The sequence below is a fragment of the Xenopus tropicalis genome, chromosome 1 (genome assembly GCF_000004195.4).
Source record: "Xenopus tropicalis strain Nigerian chromosome 1, UCB_Xtro_10.0, whole genome shotgun sequence".
Lineage (NCBI taxonomy): Eukaryota > Metazoa > Chordata > Amphibia > Anura > Pipidae > Xenopus > Xenopus tropicalis.
The window spans coordinates 161,383,361-161,402,331 of NC_030677.2; the positions used below are offsets into that span (position 1 = coordinate 161,383,361).

General features: G+C 38.7%; 1 protein-coding gene across 4 annotated transcripts; it reads left to right on the top strand.

Annotated features, from left to right (window-relative positions):
- Positions 1-26: 26 nt before the first annotated feature.
- Positions 27-16,124, top strand: gin1 (gypsy retrotransposon integrase 1). Of its 4 annotated transcripts, XM_012955720.3 has the most exons (9): positions 30-475; positions 2,310-2,503; positions 4,663-4,774; positions 6,205-6,343; positions 6,845-6,899; positions 8,572-8,826; positions 10,959-11,069; positions 12,210-12,458; positions 15,716-16,124. In XM_012955720.3, the coding sequence occupies exons 1-8, from the start codon at positions 310-312 to the stop codon at positions 12,426-12,428; spliced, it is 1,251 nt and encodes a 416-aa protein (XP_012811174.1). In that variant the 5' UTR covers positions 30-309; the 3' UTR covers positions 12,429-12,458; positions 15,716-16,124.
- Positions 16,125-18,971: the final 2,847 nt, after the last annotated feature.

The following is an 18,971-nucleotide window of genomic DNA, read 5'->3' on the forward strand; positions in this document are numbered from 1 at the left end:
GTTACAGCCAATGAAATACCGATCCCACAGAAACACGCCCCGCGAAGAGTATTCACATGATTGGTCTGGGAACAAGCAACACTATGGGGCCTGTATTAGGACATTGTAGTGTGCTTTCTAATGGATTTCTCGTTCACTAAAGCTGCATCTGTCGCAGACCCCATGGTCTTTAGCAGAAGACAGTGAGCTTCACCCAGGGGGCAAAAGAGCTGGCCTATAGTTAATGTTATGCGAGGTGCTGCAAAGTGTCAGCAGTGGTCGGCAATGGAATAGTGGAGCGATATAGCTCCATTTTCCACCACAGCTTTAATGGTAACCATGGATCTTCTGCAGGTGGCAGAGGAGGTGGTGGAATCCAGTCCCAATAAACTGGAGGATATTTACAGGCTCTTAGCGGAGGGATCGTTTCCATCATCTTTCTGCTCCATCAAGAAAAAAAACCTTAAACGATACGCCAGAAAGTTTACCTTGGAAGGTATATACCAAATGTACTAGAGTATCTGAATGCTGTGCTGAATAAGAGGGGAATTTATAGGATGTTATCGCAGGTATCTTATTAAAGTCATTTTTGCCACTACTGCCAATTGTGTCCTTTAGAGCTGCAAGCTTTCTCTAGTATTAAAATTGTATGACACTTGGGAAATATGCAAGCTGATCTGCAATGAGATTAAACTGTTTATACTGTATAGTAAGACATTTAATCAAATCAAAATAACACATAACATAATCTTGCTTAGTTCAAATTATAGCCTTAAATAATCAAACTACAGTTTTCGTCTTTCATAGATATATAAAACTACATACTACGCTTGCACTCCAGACAACTCTGTATGCATTAATCCATTGTTTAACATTGGTTTAATTTTGCCATTATTACATTTTACTATTATTGTGTGTTATTTACCAGTAAATTAAGTTAAATACCAGCCAGATGTCAGCCCTGATTAGTAAAGGGGTTGTTTGCCTGACAGTTTGAAACTTTTATTTTTTATTATTTGTTGTTTTTTAATTATTTATCTTGTTGTTCAGCAACTCTCTAGTTTGGCATTTTAGCAGCTATATGCTTGGTAGGGTCCAAATTACCCTAGCAACCAGGCAGGGTTTGAATATAAATATATATTTATATTCCAGGCCTGGAATATAAATAGGAGAAGGCCTAAAAAGAAAGATAAGCAATACAGAATTAGCAATAACAGTTGTAGCAATTTTGAAAAACTATAAAAAATGAAGACCAATTGAAGCATTACTTAGAGCTGTGCATTCCTGAAATTATTAAAAGTTAATTTGAAGGTGAATTACCCCTTGTTGTGTATAGTGTAGATGTAGTATATTATTACAAATATACTGGATATTCCAATATTTACCACAACCAGGTAAAAGGAAACAACCACGGTTCTTTTCCAGAGATGAAGCTAATTTATTTCGATTATACAGCCCAGAGACAGCAAATGATACAGAGTTCCTTTAAATATGCCCACAGGATCTGTTCTATAGGGATCAGCCTTCAGGACTTCTCCCTAACCTAACTTCATAGAAATCAGCAATCCAGCTCCCTGGTTATACTGTTTCTATCCCATTGACCAAAATGGGGAATGGTTCTGATTGGCTCACAACAAGTTTAAACGTGTATCTTAATCTCATTGTTTTAGTTGAACCAACTAATTTCTTTAGATGTTTCTTTACCAATAACAACTGTATAAACAATTCCACTTTGAAATACAAAAGACCCCTCCTACAGATTGTTTCTCGGGGTCTCCTGCTGTTAGATCACCTTGAACATTAGCATATAAGTTAGGAATAATAGATACCAAGATAAGCATCCTGTATAGACCTAACTTATTTTGCATTTGATTAGAAGTGATTCTTTGAAGTAGGTAAAACTAGTATCTGGGTCATAAAATTAGAGATAAACATCTACTACTTGACTTGGAGTCTCTGATAATACTTTGAAGTAGTCAGGAACTACCATGAATGTGTAAATTAATTATACAGCCCTTGTATTCAAATCCTGGATGCAATATGTCTACCCCTAACACCTTTGTTTATCCCCATACATATTGCTACACCCCTTTAACAACAGATTCCACTCAAGCATTCTACTTTAATGTGTTACATGGTATAATTCAGTTATGTGCTAATCTAGGCCCTCTAGTTGCTGAACTACAATTTATGACAATTTTAGTTGTTTAGCCAGTAGTGTAATTTTATTACATTGATAGCTTGCTGTTAAAATGATACAGTTCTTGTAGCCTTACAATTATTCTTTCTTTCCATTTTGCTTTCCCTGTTGGTTGTTTGAACCACTATAGGCGGCTGCTTATATTATGTGGGATCGAAAAATGAAGAGAAACGGGAAGTGGTGGTGGATCCAGAAAGAAGGCACCAAATTTTCCTTGAAAGCCATATAACAGAATCTGGCCATCACCTAGGGCAGAAGAAAACGGCTAACAGGATTCAAAGCAGATATTACTGGCTGGGAGTTGTAAAGGATGTTATTGACTGGGTGAGTGAGTGTAGTTTAGGAGATCAATCATTTCTTTTATACCCATGATTCAACAGTAATGATTGGGTTTGTCCTTACAATTTCCACTCTGGCTTTTGACAGTGTCCTTTGGGGAGGCAGGCTCTGCAAGTTAAAATGCCTAAAGCAGCAGTGGCGATCATCCCAGTAGTGGCCAGCCCGGCAAAATTACTCCAAATATACTGCAGGCCACTCTATCCCTAGCTAAGGTCAGTGTTTATGACTTCACAATACAAAAGAGACTGGGCAACAACTGTTATTTATTGGAGAGCAGTAAGGTTGAAACCGCTGATGCTGTGAATTCACACCCATGCTCAGGCTCCCATCTCCCTTGGCACAAAACCTTGCCTTTGTTCAGTAGGTACAAATAGGTCGCACATACATTTTCTGATAATAGGTTATGCAATGTAATCATTAATGGTGACCCTAAATGGTAATAGTAGCTTTTCCTTTGGGACTAGTTTCTGTACTTATGATTATCTTGTATACTTAGTGAATGCTTTGAGTAGGTAGGTGAATCTGCACTTACATACTTAGACTTTAGATATAGCGACACAGTGCTTCCTCAGTAAAGGTATTTTTTTCTGGCCTAATATTGTGGGGACAGGTAACTTAGGATACAATCTAGCTAGGAAGTTCATAGTGACTCCTTCTCCTGATGCTTCTTTGATTCCCAAAATTTAGTTGTTTATGGCAGGAATGCATGTACTCAAAACTGCTTCCTTGCTTTCCATAACCATGGAATCAGTAATCAATACCTTAAGGCTAATGTCCCACAGAGCGAGTTAGTTGCCCGCAATAGATATCTGTTACTGTGGGTAAATAACCGCTCCGAAATTGCTTTGGCTTTTGGAAGTCATGCAAAGTTGCCTGCAGGAGAAAACTTCAGAGCGCCTAGTCACCCATGATAGCAGAGATCTATTGCGGGCAACTTACTCGCTCCTTGGGACATTATCCTTAGTATTAACATGTGTAAGGCCTCGGGCAACAAAATATCTCCACACCATCACAATACCAAGACCATGTTTGATTGTTGGTATGTTGTTGGTTTTGTATAATGTTATATTTTCTTTAGGCTATGTTTATTGGGATGTGTTCTTCTAAAAGTTATCCACTTTTGGCTCAGTTGATCAGTATCAGTAGTGTCAACCTTGCTGCTCTCCAATAAATCCCAGCTCTTGCCCAGTCTCTTTTGTATTGTGAAGTCATGAACACTGACCTTGGCTAAGGCCTGCAGTATTTTTGGAATAATTTTGTCTGGCTGGCCACTCCTGGAATGATTCACCACTGTCAAGTCTTCTCCATTTAGGGATTATGAGCAAGAGCCTTAGAAAAATAGCTTTGTAATCCTTTGCAGGTATTACCAATTACAGTTGCTCCACTGGTTGAGTAACTAAGGCTGATGCCACATGTATGGCGTATATTTTTGGCAAGCGGTTTAAATATTGCCATACGCTCCTACCTGTTCCTGCACACGAATGAATGGGATACGCTCAGGTGCAGGCACATGTAGCCAATATCCACCAGAAAACACGAGACTTCATATGTTCGGCGGATATCGGCTACATGTGCCTGCACCCGAGCGTATTCCATTCATTCGGGTGCAGGCACAGGTAGGAGGTGTATGGCGCTATTTTCGGCTTGTCGAAAATATACGCCAAACGCCACATCTGGCATTAGCCTTATGGGCAGATACTTTCTTAAATGCATGCACCAAGTCCAGTATTTTGGGATTCAGTTGAACTCCAGATCCTTTGTAAAAGATTTGGCCAAATACTGAACCAAATCTGAATCATACTAGGCTATGGAAGGGTGAAAGAGAACCATTCATGTGTTTAAAGTCTTCAACTTACTTTTTATATGACGAGAAGTCTCGTGATTTTAAGGATTCGGTTTGGCAAGGCATGTGGATTCCTGCTTTATGTGTTTGGTCAGGTTCCCTTTGTCTAACACAGTTTGTTTTAAGATCATAAACCATTCAGTGTGACATATAATAGGGGAAATCACCAGTGTATAGTAGTGTTGGGCCAGGTCTGTTGTTCGTGTTATTTTTACACTTGTTCTTGGGTTAGTAGTTTTCATATTAAAAGTCTAATTTTGATATGATCTGGATACTAAAACTGTGGTTTTATCTAAACTAGATCAAAATATGTGAGACATGTCAAAATGCAGAGCACCACAAGAACACACCCAGAAAATGCAAGCCTGTGAAAGTGGACCGCCCTTGGGAGGTGCTGAGCATTGTTTTTCATGGTAAGAAGCTGGAGTTATTTAGCCTCAGAATGTTCACCATGGGCCTTGGCATGATATTTTGTGTTGGATATATGTTCTGCTTGCTGTTGTAACAAGGAAAAATAGACACATAGAAAAAGGAACTGTGAAGCTGACCAGTTACATCAGTCATCTCCAGTCTGACCAGTCCTACACAAAGTTTTATCTGATTCAGTAAGATTTCTACTATGCTACTGCTTTAATGCATTATTACATTTTTCATGGGACTAACTTTTACCTACAACTTACTAGTTTTCAAAGAGTAATAATCCCAAATGGTTGCCCTTTTTATTGGCCACCACTGGGATCACAAGACTGTAGCTGGGAAGGGTGGGAGCTACAACAAGGACCTGTAGTTGGCCAGCTTGAATATACTGCAATATATGGACAAACAATCCCTGTTGTTTAAAGGGGAGGGCGTTTCTTAGTAGCTTTGCAGCATTGTATATTGCATCTTTCCAATTTTAGTTAGTCCCACCTTAGCTCTTCAGAGGAAACTGATCTAAAGAGACAATCTTTAAATTAGTAAAAGTGATTAGTTTGTAGCTGCATTTACAGCAGTCAGGTGCTTAACCCCATGGGTCACAAAACTGTCCCCTAGAAGAAGTCAAACTGGAGTCGGTGAATAATAAGGTTGCTGTTGCGTGTCAACTCACTTTTCCTCACTGTCTTGCCATATTTTCTGTGTATTTGATTTGCTCTTTTTGAACATAATTATGCATTGTCCCAAACATATATATGCATACTGTACTGATTTATTTTTAGTCCAAATCATAAACCCAATAGGATTGCTGTTTCTCCATTAAGGATTAAGAATATCTTAGCTACTATCAAGTACAAGGTACTGTTTTTTTATCAGAGAGGAAAAGGAAATAATTTTTAAAAACTAAAATTATTTGCTTAAATGGAGTGTATGGGAGAAGGTGTTCCTGTAATTACGTGCTTTCTGAATAACTGGTTTCCAGATAAGAAATCCCAAGCCTGTATAATGAACAGGAGATTAATGTTTTCAAACTCTAAAAAAACTTTTTTTGGTAACATAATATGGGATTTTGGAAGGTTTTTATTAAAGGTCATATGGGGCACCGCCGGGCACACTGTACACTGTTTGCCACACTACAGAAAATATTTTACAAAAAAAAAAAAAAACTAACATCATAATTGCAGAATTAAATAGTTGCTTAGGTTCTTTCTGACAAATTTCTTCTTTTTGGGTCAAGTGATAAAATAACGTTTAATTTACCCTTTGCATTTCAGTCTTTCTATGGGGTGTTTGTAGTTGCACTGCAGTAAGTGTTTGTTCCTTTGCCGATGAAACAGTTATAAGTTTTACTTAATTAACTACATTTGTTTGCATAAAAATGTTTACATGTGACTGTAAATTCAGAATAATCTGTTTTTCTTTCTGCTAGGGCCTTTCCCTCCAAGTTCTCAGAAGAACACCTATGTATTAACTGTAACAGATTTTTTTACAAAATGGACGGAAGCTGTTGCTTTGCCGAATAATGATGCTGCACAGGCTGCCAAGGTTCTGGCTAATATGTATTACAGGTAGACTCCTTTTTATATTGTAATGTAATCTTTTAGTAAGAAAAATCTCACAAGGAGAAAAAACACTTGAACACCCAGTACACATAGGTGTAATTTTAATATAAAGGTCTTGCTTTAAAACAGCATCTTCTCTTTTTTTATTATATTGGATTAATCAAGTAACATATGACATATTTTTTGCCCTCCTTGGAAATCTGCAGACTACCTGTAAGAGACAGAGGTATGGATTTGGGGTCAAGGACCTATATTGGGCTTTTACAATGGCTTCCTCCTTCTATTCCATACTTTAGTAGTAATAGCTCACTATCCAGAGGAAATAAAAAAACGTGGTTAATAGGGAATATGCCATAAACTGATTGTGTGTACATTTTAAATGTAGTTCAATTATATTCTTATAAATAAAATATAACATCTCTGTGCATTTATTTTATAAATGTGTATTATGCAAAATTAAATAACTATATATAAATGTTTATTTTCAATTCATATTTATTATTGTAGATACGGAGCTGCAAGAAATATTTATTGCAATCAAGGCTGGGACTTCTGTAAAGAGGTATGAAAGTAATGATTGGTGTGGCTGCTTTTTATATCTACATCATGTAGTGCTACATTTTCTGTGGTACTGAGTACTGAGGACACAATATTTGTGGCACACCTATAGCCTAGTAAAGCAACCCTTCCTCCATTATGCCCTGTTAGCTCACCAAGTTAAGTCAATAGTGTAGTCCAGGTTACTGGATCTCCCTCTTCTCTCCAGCTCAGAATACTCGTTTTCCTTTGAGAAAATGCCCCCATAATTTTAAAACATATGATCCAGCACTGAAAAAGCTCAGGGAGAAAGCAAGCAAAATAAATTGGTAATATATCTTTTTAAAAAGTAACAATGAAAATAAAGCTGTAGCCTTACCGATCAGTAGTTTATAGGCTGCTGGGATTAGTGACCCCTATTTGAAAGCTGGAAAGAGGCAGATGAAAAAGGACCCTAGATATAAACTATAAGAAATAAATAATGCATTCCAACCAAACCGACTACCGCCTATACCCGCCATTCTAATTCAGTCGTTTGGCCCTAGGGAATTAGCCCAATATCGACCACCCGTAGGTGGGGATATCGGGAGAATATCCGCTTGCTTGGCGACCTCGCAACCTCGCATACCGTGTATGGCCACCTTTAGTGTGTTCAACTCCTTATAACAGTATAAGGTATTTTACTTACATGCACAATTCAACTGCTGTGGTTTATCTTGTAGGGGGAAAAAGGTGGGTACTCAAAGATGTTTAAACAGTATCTTGCTTTAATTAAAACCAAATTGTTGCTGTTACTGTCAAAGAACATATAAAATGCAATATAGAGTAAAACCTTTAAACAAATATCCATTTCCAGTTGTTCCTGCCACTTAAGGAGCTGTATAGATACAGGTGATTTTCCTCTGCAGCATGTACACTCAAGGGCACACAAAGATGATATTGATCACCTCCGCCTGACACATTTCATTGCTTTCTGACTTCATCAGAGGCTCTGTACACACTGCAGAGAAAAAAACATCATCTATACAGCTCCTTAAAGAGTTACTGACAAGATAATTTTGTCTTTGCACAGGCTTTATAATTTTGCCAAAAAAGTTCTTCTTGATACTTTTAATATACAATCATACTTTAAACAGTAGTTTTGTTATTTCCGTATAACTTTAAGTGGTGGGAACTCGCCAATACTCATACATGAACCACAGAAGTGAAATGGTGTATGCAAGAAAAATACCCTATGGCAGTGCTGTCCAACTTAATAGAAGTAGTGTCCAACTATTTTTCATGTAGCATGTTTAAGGGCCAGATTTATTTAAAATGATGATGCCATATAGTGAAGTCTACGGAGCCTCAAAAGCAGGGGTGGCCAAGATGTCGATCACGGTCCATCAGTTGATCCCTCATGGATTTCTAGTGGACTGCGTCTAAGCCGGGGGACGCACAACGCATTTATTGGGAATGTGTACATACACTGTGTCTTGGGGGGGGGAGTCAAAGGTAGATTGCCTGGGGACAAAGTTTGGGAACCCTTGCTCTAAAGACCCATGGACCTCCAGTTGGATTGGTAGATTTTCAACTATTGTGCAGCCAACCAAGGCATTAGACAATAGACATTAACAAAGCCAGGTGCACAGGGAGCAACATAATTGTGTGTAAAATGCCTCTTATGGAACAAACTTCCAATCCATTCCTCTCTGTAGGTGAGCAGGAACTTGTATGAGAGGTGGAACATATCACAGACAATAACGTTGGCTGAAACAAGTGACCATGCTGGTCTGGATAAGATGACCTTTGAAGGACTGAAATCCTCCATAAGGATGGCAGTGAGTGACAATCCAAGTGAATGGGATGAATTCCTGGAACCAATTCTATTCACTTTCCGGACATCCATCAATCCTGTAACAAAGTACACACCTTATTTCCTGATGTTCAGTAGGGAAATACAGTTATCAGGGGTAAGCTGGAGAAGACATTATTATTGTATATATAGTGTATAACAGTACAGCTGTTACAAACTTCCAGGTTTCTGTCAGAAATCGTTATTTTTTTTTTTCCTTACTGTTGTTAATGTCTTCTGTATTTAAAATGCAATGCCGTGAAGCCGTGGCCCACTTCCCACTTATTACCAGCAATGGCAGAATGCTTGCTTGGTTTTACCAATAATTAAAGGGCAAGGAAAGCCTTAGAAACCTCCTGGCGAATAAGGTGCTTCATGTAGGAAAAGATGCACCAGCATTAGGAAAAGAGTAGTTCAGCACTGCGATCTTACCTTTCCCAGGGTTCCTTAGCAGTCTTACAGTAAAACTCAAAACTCTTAGGGCTCGCGAGGCATTTTCGGCGATTTGCCAAAATCGCCTGCGCAGTGTGTGCCATCCCACCGGCGACTTACATTTTCGCCGGTGGGATGGTAGTTCGGGGAGATTAGTCGACCGTGACAAGGAAGATTTGTTGCGGGCTACTAATCTCCCCGTGTGCCAGAGCCCTTACTCTACTCTAAAGAGCTGATTTAGGAACCATTAAGTGTTAGGTTTGCCATGCCAGTCATAAAACACAAGTGAGTTCTCTTGAGGGAATCCTGGGGAAGGCAAGATAGATAGCAGTGCAGTGTTACTTGCTGAGGAATGCTTGAAACTCATGTATGAAATTGTAACAGTTTAGAGAGTCAGCTACCAAGCTTTGTGAACTGCTTCTGCATGGAGAGCAGAATAAAACAACTAAAAATGGTAATGAGAAAAGAAAGAAAAAAATATAAGCTGCTGGAATTTATGACAGACAAACCTAATTTTCTGCTTGATAATTTGTGACAACCCCTAAGTTTAGCTTCACTCACTGAGCATGTGAGTGTCAGAGACAAACAACAAAATCCAAGATGAGGAGCTCCTGTGACAAATTCGAAGGCCTGGGTCATTTCTAGCTGTATTCATTTTTAGGTTTTACTTCCCGTTGTACTACAGCTACGGTTTGCTGGATAAGGGCTTTTTCCGTAATTTGATCTTTGTTTTGCCACCAATATGGATTTATGCAACTTAGTTACCATTTATTATTACAAAGAAAATGGAAAATATTTTAGAAAAATAATTATTTGCTTAAAAAGGACTCTATGGGAGATTGCCTTTCCATAATTTGAAGCTTTCTGGATAATGGGTTTCCGAATAAGTGATCCCAAACCTGTAAATTTTTTTTCCTCCGCTCTCAAATATGCGTGTGATGCCATATTTTGGTAGCTTATGGTGTAAGCGAAACGAACCCATTAGGTTGTTTATTAGAGGACTAAGTAAACCTTTTATTTTAAAATCTCTAAAAAGACTCTTAACAGCCCCCAAAATGACATACCTCTCTCCCTTTAATTAGAAAACCCTTTTAACAGTAGCTTTACCTGTTTGATTCAACTCAAAATACCAGTCCGTTCATTAATTGATGAATAAAGTAAATAAAATAAATCAAGAGAAACTGTATAGCACATGCACCTTGTTGAATTGAAGTGTTTTTTTTTAGAAAAAGGCTTTTTTAAGTGACCGTATTGAAAAAGCTAGCACCTTCTAATAATTGCACTTTTCTTATTTATTTAGCACTTTATTCACTTTATTGAATCAATTGATGAACTCCTGATTGGTATTTTGAGTTGAATCAAACAGTGGGAAGCTATTGTTAAAAGTGTTTTCTAATTCTTTTTCTTCTTTATTTTATATTTTGTATTTTATACCCCCAAGAAAACACTAATTTTGGAGAAGAGAACATCTTCTTTCCCTATTCCCCTTTTCCTGTAATAAGATACCGCTCTCCCTTCTGATGTCTTATCTAGCACATAAACTGAAAACTAATGCTCAGATTTTCCTAATATAATGTGGAGCTGCACCCTCTTTAGTATACTGAGATTACCTTCTCGTTTCAATAAGAAGCTTGTCAAAGTGTATGTTTGAGTGATTTCCATTGGAGCAGGAGGCAGCGAGCATGTACAATAGACAGCTCTTTGACTTGCTTCCTACTCATACAAGGAAAGGGGGCGGAGCTGACCTATACATGAATCATTTATTTTCTTTTGCAAATAATTCATGTTTACCAGTTTTCTTTGGTCTTTCTAATACAGACTGAAGCAAATGAAGTTCCCAGTAGCCAAGGGCCATCAACCCACAGTAACGAAAGTCTCCTCCAATACACATGTGGAGTGCAGGAGCAAAGAGCAGCAGTACGAGAAATAGTAGGCACTGACATATATTACTTGCTTTTTTTTTTTTTGCATTTACTGTATTGTTTTTCTAAACTTTTAAAATGTGTGTTTATATCTACCAATCTCCATTCTTTTCCTATGATCAGTCCTGCTTAACTGTCCCATAAACTGAAAAGATAATTCAGTTTTTATAACATTCATGTTTTTAGTTTAAGATTCCTGAAGGTATATTATTGAAGTCAGAGTGAATCACCAAGGTTTTACACTGACTCCAATGAAAAGTTATATTCAGATGTGCTGGATATTTAGCACTGGCAACAAATGTTACCATGTTCAGAGAGGCGCCCCTTTATAATAAGCATGTCATCTGAGGTTATATGCTTCTAATTAAGCATGCACTGGATCCCTCAAAAATCCCTCAAAAAATCATTGTAATTTACAGGATTTGGATTCAGTCAAATTCCAAGTGCCTGTCCGAATCTGAACCCTAAATATTTAATGACATGAAACCAACTAAAGGTGATGGTTATTTATCTATTTAATTAATTTGGGTACGCTGGTATTTTGAGGGGGCAAATTTGCTTATTTGTATAAGGATATTCAAATTCGTATTTGGTTCGGGATTCAGCTGAATCTTTTGTGTTGGATTTGGTATTTGGACAGATCCTAAAATTGTGGATGCGTTCCTTCCAACTTATTGGTGAGTATACACAGGTATTGAAGCAGAAGTGGAAGTGAACTGAATAAGATGTTACCACCTCTATAACATTTCATTACACCAACCTAAACTGTTACTAACTAGGAAAGTGCAAGAGTATCTATATTCTTGGTGGCCAGATATGGATAAAATCTATGTTTAGGGCCAGAGGGGAAGTAATGTCATAGCATTTGCAAAGTTAACAGCAGGTATAGTAACCCTTAACAAAAGTTATTTTTTTTTTTTTTCAAATTGTCGACCAGCAAATACTTCTGGTTGCTATGGGTTACTAGCCCTGGTGCTGACTTTTGTTTGGTCACCCTCAAGTATAGCATAGTTTACGTTAAAGGATTCATATAAATCTTTCTCCTTTAACTCACCATTTTTATTGTTAATAATAAATATATTTATATAAAAAGAACTTAATTTTAACCCACCCCAGTAACCATGCCATTCTATTATATTTTTTACAGGTACTAGCCAATTTATTAGCAACTGACAAACAGGAAAGGAAAAGTACACCAAGGCCCAATAGATGCTCGTCTGCAGCTTTTCAAGGGCATGATGGGATTTTTGGCAGCAGTGCTGTTCAGCCCCTGAAAAAGTTCAAACAGACCGCTGTCATGTCTTTTAAATTTGAAAATGTGTTGTTCCCTGAAGGAACTGTAGCAGTTGAAGAAGTGACAAGCTGATACTGGGAATGTTTATCACATACTAAAAAGGTGATGACCAAAATCATTTTGATGGCTGCACTGAATACTTGCATTCTAAATGTAAGATATCCGAAATGGAAATGCAATATTGGCGAGTCAGACAACATGGCTTAGCTTGAGGTTTTTTCTTGTTTTTAGAGAAAGATATTTGTCTGCCTTTTGTAAGCTACTGTCCTCGAGCGTATAGTTATGGATATTAAAGGGTAAATAAACCCTACTTATAATAGGGTTTAAGTTCCAGTAAATTTCATATTGCAGATGAAACACAGACAGGGGCATTTGTGCCATGAGAACCTTGCCTCAGAAGGCAGTGCCCCTAAGGGTACCAGGTGTGGGAAAAATACGCACCTGGTAACTTTTAGAATAGAATCTCTAATTATTAAACCAGAAATTTGGCTCTTCTAGTGGAGATAGCGAAATTGCACTAGTGATGCAACCCCCTCTAGAGCTGGAAAAAAATGGCGGCATCACAAAAGCTGCCTCAGGGCCACATGGGGTGCAGAATCACCCCTGCACACAGAAATGATAAAGTACACCAAAGCCCAACAGATGCTTTTTTTTTGTAATATTTAAAAAGCATTGGTTTTAATTTTGTTTAACTTAAAAATCTTATCTTGTATTTAGTAAAAGAAATTTGTCTTGTACGTTCTATAAACTACTGTCTTCAAACGATCATTTAAAAAGGTAAAGAAACCCTATTTATAATAGGGTTCTACTTCCAATAAATTTCACAGTATATGAACTAGAAAGGGTTAATACCCTTGCTTACATTCACTTACATTGTCATTAATAAATGGGCTATGAGCCCTTGCACAGAATTTGTATGTGCGCTGTTCCTACTTTTTATTTATAGTTTTTTGCTTGGTGTATTGGCTAAGAGCAAAGGTAAGAGCTTTTCCTTTGCTGAACATAATCCCATTTTTGGCTGTTTTTCCTATTGGGAACTTTTAAAAATGTCAGAAGCTGGTTTGCCTAGAAGTGGAGGAGCTGTGCAATCTTACAGCACTACTGTGCATGCCCTGTCCATGCCTTGCTCCTTTGTATAGCAGTATCGTGTTCCTTCCAGCCTGCTTCTGGATGGTAGTCCTTGAACCATTATTGGGGTCAGACTGGGCCACGAGGGCTCTGTGAGAAATCCTGCTTTGCACCACTGCACATGGCCTGGGGGGGGGGGGGGGTTGCTGTTGAGGGGAATAATGGGCACAGAAACCCCATTCTGACACTGCCCACTGATACTACTGGCGGGCCTGCCCTACCGATATCTGGCCTGGAATCGGCCAGACATCGATCGGGCATGTTAAAAAATCTAGTGGGATCAGGGACCGCATCGGCTCGTTGACTTTGCCTATACCCGTCGTTATAATTAGCCTGGATTCTCCCGATATCGCCCACCCGTAGGTGGGGGATATCGGGAGAAGATCCACTCGTTTGGCGACAACGCCAAGCGAGCGGATCTGAAGGTGTATGGACACCTTAACTTAGCTTTTCTTTTGGAACAGAGTCTGGCATCAGTTAGTATAATGACACTCACCAGCACTTCCTGGCCTTTCCAACAATCATACGCCTGGTGCACAGTGTTCACTGAGGGATCAGCACCCTCCAACATGAACTGAAATGTACACAAACACTGGCACAGTAAGGCTATTACAAGCGGGGCAATTACAAGCGGGGTAACCCTGCATGTTTATTAGGTGCAAACCATGTAAAGTTTCAGGGCAAGCCCCTTCATCTGACAAATGTCTGGCGTTTGTGTACATTTTTGGCATCAGTTACACAAGCTTGCCCATTATGGGGGCTAGCTTCCCTAGTTTTTCAGATACAAGCTCTCAACTAATAAATGGTACTGAAACATCATATTGTAATATCTGTCATTGACAAAAAGAGATTCATCTGTGAATGGGGACTTTTCTCAAAGAAAGAGAACAATCCCCAGGTAGGGGATTGTAATATGAAGAAATTGAAAGTCACTGATAAAAGAAGAGTGCCGAGTGCCATTTGTACGTTTCAGTCCCTGGTTTCATAAATACCTGCCCTGATCCTTTTTGTTTAGATATGTGTGCATTTTTGTGGACTGCATTCAGGCACAGAAAATCTGGAGACTCTGCCTTGAGGGTTGCTGTACACTCCCATAGACAGGTTCTTTATATCGGGCTTCTTTAGGACTTTGTGTGCAGTACTTTAAATATCACTGCCTATTTTGAATCTCAGTCTAGACATTACTGCCCTTTAATAAACCGCTAGTATGTCTGTAGCCTGTATCCTAATTATACGCTGAAGGTTGCTGCTCCATCTACATATTAACTGTTCTCTCTAAAATAAACTTTTTTCTATCCCAAGCCCATCTGGTCTATTATCCTAGAGGAGGCTTATCTGTTAAAATATTCTGCACAGAACATTCCCTTTTAGATTATTTCATGTATCTGTCATCTGTATTGACTAAAGCCTTGCCCTTGTAAATATTTTTTTTTGTTTGTACTTGTGTAAATATTTCTATAACATCATCTGATGATATAATAAAACCATAATGTGAGTTTTGTCTGTCAATTGCATTTCTAATGCAGACTCATGGAACAAAACTGAAGCTATAGCAACCACTAATTTTTAAACCATTAGGCAAGGGTGCAATGAGGTTGAGTGGTTGAAAACAACTTCCCCATTATTTTCTATAGTTTATACAGGAGCAGTGGCCAGTTCCAGGTTGTAGCTTAACAGATACAGTCAGGTGATCCCAGTGAAGCCAATAAAAGGGCAAATATTTGGGGGTTTTAACCTTGAAATTAAGTAAGTTGCAGGTAAAACTAAGTCCCTTTGTTGAATGTACAGTATATTGAAGCAGTAGAATTGTTAATGAATCAGTTAAAACTGAAGTTAATTAAGGTCTGGCATTCACAAGGCACATCAATTTTTTTTAAGGTTTTATTTATAACTGATGTGCAGCGGCCTGAGTATCACCAGGGTCGCAGTAACAGGGTACAATATCAGGACCTCCTCAAGTTGGGTAGTTGAAAGTGGCACTATAAGCAACAATGTGGCAAGCACAAGGTACAAGAAAAGGCTGGTTAGACTTTAAGCAATAGCTACATAGTTCCTACAGACAGAAATCCAGAACATGCACTTCAGTAAGATACAACCTTGTTTATATAAATGTAAGTTTACAATGACTTAAAGGAGAAGGAAAGGCTAGTAAAGAGTTAATCTCTAGCTGCAGGCTTACCTTCAGTTGTCTCAATAGTGCCCTTAAGTCTCCCCATATTTCAATCGTTCAGATGATCAGAAGCCAAACAGGAAGAAAAAACGCTGAGCTGGGTAGAGAAGATTCCCATAATGCAACGCTCCTGCACAGACCCTACGACCTTAGCAAGCACATGCGCAGTAGCAGGAGCGCTCCCCACAGCGTCCGGTTGCCATGGTGACGCCTTCATAAGAAGTGGATGCAGGCGAGCTGAGGCCATAAGAAGAGGACGCCTGCAGGTGCTGGGGGGAGTGATCGGGTGCAGCACCTTGTCTTTTACATAGCAATAGTAGAACTATTTAATAGTGTGCTTAATAGATTTTGACTTTCCTTGTCCTTTAAGGAAAACAGAAAATACAGACATTGTTTTGTAATGATTTACATGTGCTCAAGCACAACAGGACAAAAGAAAATAAAGTATTAAAGTAATCAAACAAGTAGAAGTCATTGTGCATTGTTGTCTCATCTAGCTCTCCTGTGCATGGACTAAACAGTGCCAGTCCCTGCTTAAGGTGGCTATACAAGGGAGGGCAGATTTCAGCTACCGATATGGGCCTTATGACCGACTCAACAGCTTATCTGCATATATGGGGCCCTCAGACAGACCTTCGTGAAAAATAGGCCAAATGTCGAATGGACAGGCTTGATTTTTCATTGGATCAGGGACCACATCAACGCGGTTCTCACTACAACTTTTGCTAAAACGCTATGGCCAAACAATTGCATTACCGTGATATCATCCACCCAAGGTGAGTATATCGGGGGGGGGGAAAGATTTGCTCTTTTGGCGACCTCACCAAATGAGCAAATGGCCACCTTTAGTCACCAGATCTCAGATTAGATCTCATGCATAATTGCAGAGCTTTAGTACACACCCAAATGGCCCACACTTCCTCATATTTAAGCATTATATTAGTATATAATGCTGATAGCTATTCCATTCTATTCGACTCCATATGATTATATAATTCAGCCAAGGTTGGGGATGTCCTTTGTTTCCTCAGTTGGGCTTATGAAAAAAGGGGCATAAACACTGCTTTCCAGAGGATCTGTGCACCATCCACTATGCAAAGAAGAAGGACTTCAAGAAACTTTACAATAGAAGAAGGTTGCATTATGTGTGAAGGTTAAGCGGGATGGGGAACTGGTGCCTGTGTACAGAAATAGATTAACATTGTTTTTTTCAGTCTGTGGACTCAAGTATGTTTGTGCAAAAGAAAATGTTTATATTTCTTTCTAGAAGATCAGGTGTTTATACACCTTTCCAACATGAGCCTAATTGAATGAGCTCATGTCAAAAAGGGGTGTCTGACTGCAGAAAATATGTGAGTAAGCAATCTTTGAGCAAGTTTAGTAAATAAGAGCATGGGTTTACCCAAGAGATGTAGCCACAGATCTAGTGGAAGGTGGTATAGGAGCATTTCATACAATACATGCTCAGCTTGCTTCCAAAAAAACTTTTTATGACTTTCCCAAAAAATATGTGAGAGTGCCTTTTCACCTCAACCTCTCATCGATCAGAGACATTCAGATACGTGAATTATTTTTTTTTATAATACCAATTGATCAGTATTTGATAAATATTTTATTTGTGTCTCACACAGACTGGCTTTTTTTAACATTTTCCAATAATTGCTTTGGATCTGCGATTATCTGGATATGGGATCTTTCATATTACTGATCATACTATCTGATAATGGCAAGCTATGGTCCAGTCCATTCTGTCATAACGGAGAAGGAAAGGTAGAATCTAAGTAAACTTTATCAAAAAAGTAAAAAATTTAAATACAGCCAAGCTGCACTCTTTCAGAGAAGAAATCAAAGAATCACAGGATTTATTGTCTTCTTTTTTTTTAACTTTGTTTTTATTGTTTGTTTTTCATTATTGTCTTTTTTGTAAACATGTTCTTCTGTGTCAGACTTCCAGCTTTCAGAAAAATCCTTCAGGGCATGGCAGGAGTCTTTTTAGTTTTCTCCTCTCTCCCCCTCCCATAAGAATTTGTTCTCCCCTCCCAACTCTGTGTAATCTGAGCTACCGGCAGCTAGAGCTGCAGCACAGAAGGTACTGAGACCAAGGTAAAATTGCAGCTGCTATCTTAAACAGAGGGAGATTCAATGGCTGTTTTCTCTGGTATGGTAAAGCTTTCCAAAGAATAAATATAGTGTTCTAGCTTGCACTATTGTATTTAATCTATTGGCCAAAAAATGCCAAAATGCCTTTCCTTGTCCTTTAAAGGGGCTGTTCACCTTAGATTTGTGAACGTTTTACAAACAGTTCACATTAATAGAACAATCTTTGCCATATATATAGTTAACAAAAAAATGTACAGCTGAAGAGAAATTCACCTCAGAATAATCAGTCTGCTGATCCTTTACTTTTGCACAGACCCTGTGCAGAACAGTATGTAAAATTTGTGATATGCCGAGTCTGGTTGCCTATGTCATTACAAGGGAGAAATTAACCAATGACCTTTCAATATATGCAAGTGGTTAGAGTGCACAAGCAACCAATGAATTGGCCCACTAGGAAAAAAGGAAGGGCAAAGCCTGGACGTGATGTAGGCAGGCCCGGGGGCTGCATGCCGCCCCAGCCACACTAAAATGTTGCTTGCATACAAAGCAATGGGGACCTGTGATTAAAAAAGGACACTCGAATGCGTATGTGCGAGCGGGTGGGGGGCGTAGATAACAAATCCGGCGCTGGATGTAGGCATATAGGGATTTCTTAGTGTGCCAGGCTAAAACTGCCCCCCAGTTCCAATGCTTATGAAAGGGGAGGACATTTCTTTGTAGCTTAATGCACAGAATGTCTTAATGTCCAATATACTGATAATGTGTGAGTGCAGAGGATTTCTTGTGGTCACAGCATCATTGCACCAATGGTTTAAAATTTAGTGCACAACTTTCCCTTCTTTGCTAATATTACAAAATTTCCTATCCACAACTTTTTATTGGTCTGCATTTGCATTCCATGGGAAATTTATTTGGCTAACCCCACCAGCCAAAACAATATTGGTACAGTTTATCATCTTTCCTTATAGGCCCTCTCCCATTCATTCTCTCATTCAAACTGGGTGCTGGTTGCTAGGGTAAATAGGCTTCTAGCAACCATATAGCTGCTGAAGTCCCAAACTGGAAAATATCACTGTCTTCATCAAACTTAAGGTAAAACGAAAGGTAAACACCTCCTTTAAACCTTCCCCAAAGACATGCGTGACACGATCAGCTTTAGAGACATGCAGAATACTGAAAACAGCTTCTTACAAGCGCATTTATAGGAAAACTTTTGT

Coding starts and splice junctions, on each gene's coding strand:
- gin1 (XM_012955720.3), top strand. CDS start 310: ATGGTAACCATGGATCTTCTGCAGGTGGCAGAGGAGGTGGTGGAATCC. Junction 6,344..6,844: donor CTGGCTAATATGTATTACAG/GTAGACTCCTTT, acceptor TTATTATTGTAG/ATACGGAGCTGCAAGAAATA. Junction 6,900..8,571: donor GCTGGGACTTCTGTAAAGAG/GTATGAAAGTAA, acceptor TCCTCTCTGTAG/GTGAGCAGGAACTTGTATGA.